Raw genomic sequence first — 1,443 nt, 5'->3', positions numbered from 1 at the left:
TCTTGAAGAGCATATGTGGAATGGAGATCAGAGCAGCGTTTGGCCAGAAGTTCAGAGGTGTTCTGCTTCAGATCGTTGAAGGAGAATCTGTTTACAAAAGGACCCGCATTCCTGTACTGGAGTGAAAACAGAACATGGGCAATTGCTATATGTGTACCTACATATAAAGGTCCATGTACACGGAGGTCCGCATCCTCTTAATGGATAACACAGCTGCTCAGAGTAATGTATGCGCTGCTTTAGCACCCTCCTGGTTAAACATCACCCAGAGTCTAACCAAAGCAATGTATCGATTGCCCCCGCGGATGTTCATGTGACAATATAATCACAGGGAAGGCCAAAATGCGTCGTGCACAGCCCGGTCCTGCCCCTGCTATCACACGCCTAGGTGATGGCTTTGTGAGGCTTCTTATCAACAAGGAGATCCGACTCGAGGCAAGCGTCAGCGCGACGCGGTGCTCCCTGTTCCAGCGCGTGGGACGTGTCAATGCTGCCCTCGAGATTTGTACGGGAGCTGCACGCCACGCAACAGCGCCTGGTGGGGCAGCGCTTGGGCAGACAAGAGCGGTGTTACGGGGCGGCAGCATCCGGACACAGCACCACTGCTCCGACAAGGCCGGACAGAACGGAACTCGGGCAGCCCCAGCTCACCAACAGGAAACTACACGCGCCGGTTGTAAACAGCGCGAGCCCCGCCCCGCCCCGGCCGCGCTGGCAGCGCCCCGCAGCGCCTCCCCCTCGCGCTCATTGGAGCGCCAGATTTGTTTACCTTATATGGCCAGGTAGTAACACAGCGTGCCTGGGGATTGGCTGTCCCGATAAACCATGCATCTACGTCAGCCCCAACACCAGTCTGCAAACAAAGCGGGGGCCCCTGGGAAATGGAGGCGCGGGCGCCGCCGGGCATGTGTTCCGGCCCGGGCGGGGGCAGCTCGCGCTCCCCCGCCGTCTACCCGTGCCCTGTAGGGGCGAGTTCCGGCCCCGCGCCTGGCGCAGGGGTAGCGGCCCGTCAGCCTGCCCGGCCTGGGCCCTAGCCACAGAGGGGGGAGCTGGTCTCGGGCGGCCTTGCCCTCGCCCCGCGGAGCGCCTCGGCCAGACGCGCCCGGCGGGGCCGCGGCGGCACTACAGCTCCCGGCAGCCCCGCTCGGCCCCGCCCCGCCCGGGGGGCAGGGGCGAGGCTCCGGGGCCAGTCCTACAGTAAATATTTGTATGAGCCGGAGCCGGCCGCGATGGCCGGGCTGTGAGCGGCGCGGGGCGGCGCTATGTCCGGCAGCATGGACGAGCTGAAGCACCAGGTCATGATCAACCAATTCGTGCTGACCGCGGGCTGCGCCGCTGACCAGGCGAAGCAGCTGCTGCAGGCGGCGCACTGGCAGTTCGAGGTGAGCCGCGCGGCGTGTGCGCGGTGCCCGCGCGTGCCGCGGGCGGCGGCTGCGCTCAGCG

At 64.3% G+C, this 1,443-nt stretch overlaps 1 protein-coding gene across 1 annotated transcript in view; it reads left to right on the top strand.

Moving 5' to 3' along the window:
* Positions 1–1,124: 1,124 nt before the first annotated feature.
* The window catches only part of UBALD1 (UBA like domain containing 1), a 14,665-nt gene continuing 14,346 nt past the window's right edge, over positions 1,125–1,443 (top strand). The window contains exon 1 of the mRNA XM_019540029.1: positions 1,125–1,382. Coding sequence (XP_019395574.1) covers positions 1,263–1,382 — 120 coding nt within the window. The 5' untranslated portion in view covers positions 1,125–1,262. The remainder of the gene's footprint in view (positions 1,383–1,443) is intronic.

Source organism: Crocodylus porosus, unplaced genomic scaffold, assembly GCF_001723895.1.
Source record: "Crocodylus porosus isolate Cpor-Errol unplaced genomic scaffold, CroPor_comp1, whole genome shotgun sequence".
In the NCBI taxonomy this organism is placed as follows: Eukaryota; Metazoa; Chordata; order Crocodylia; family Crocodylidae; genus Crocodylus; species Crocodylus porosus.
Note: the sequence above shows the minus strand (reverse complement) of the source record. Positions and strands in the feature narration are given on the sequence as shown.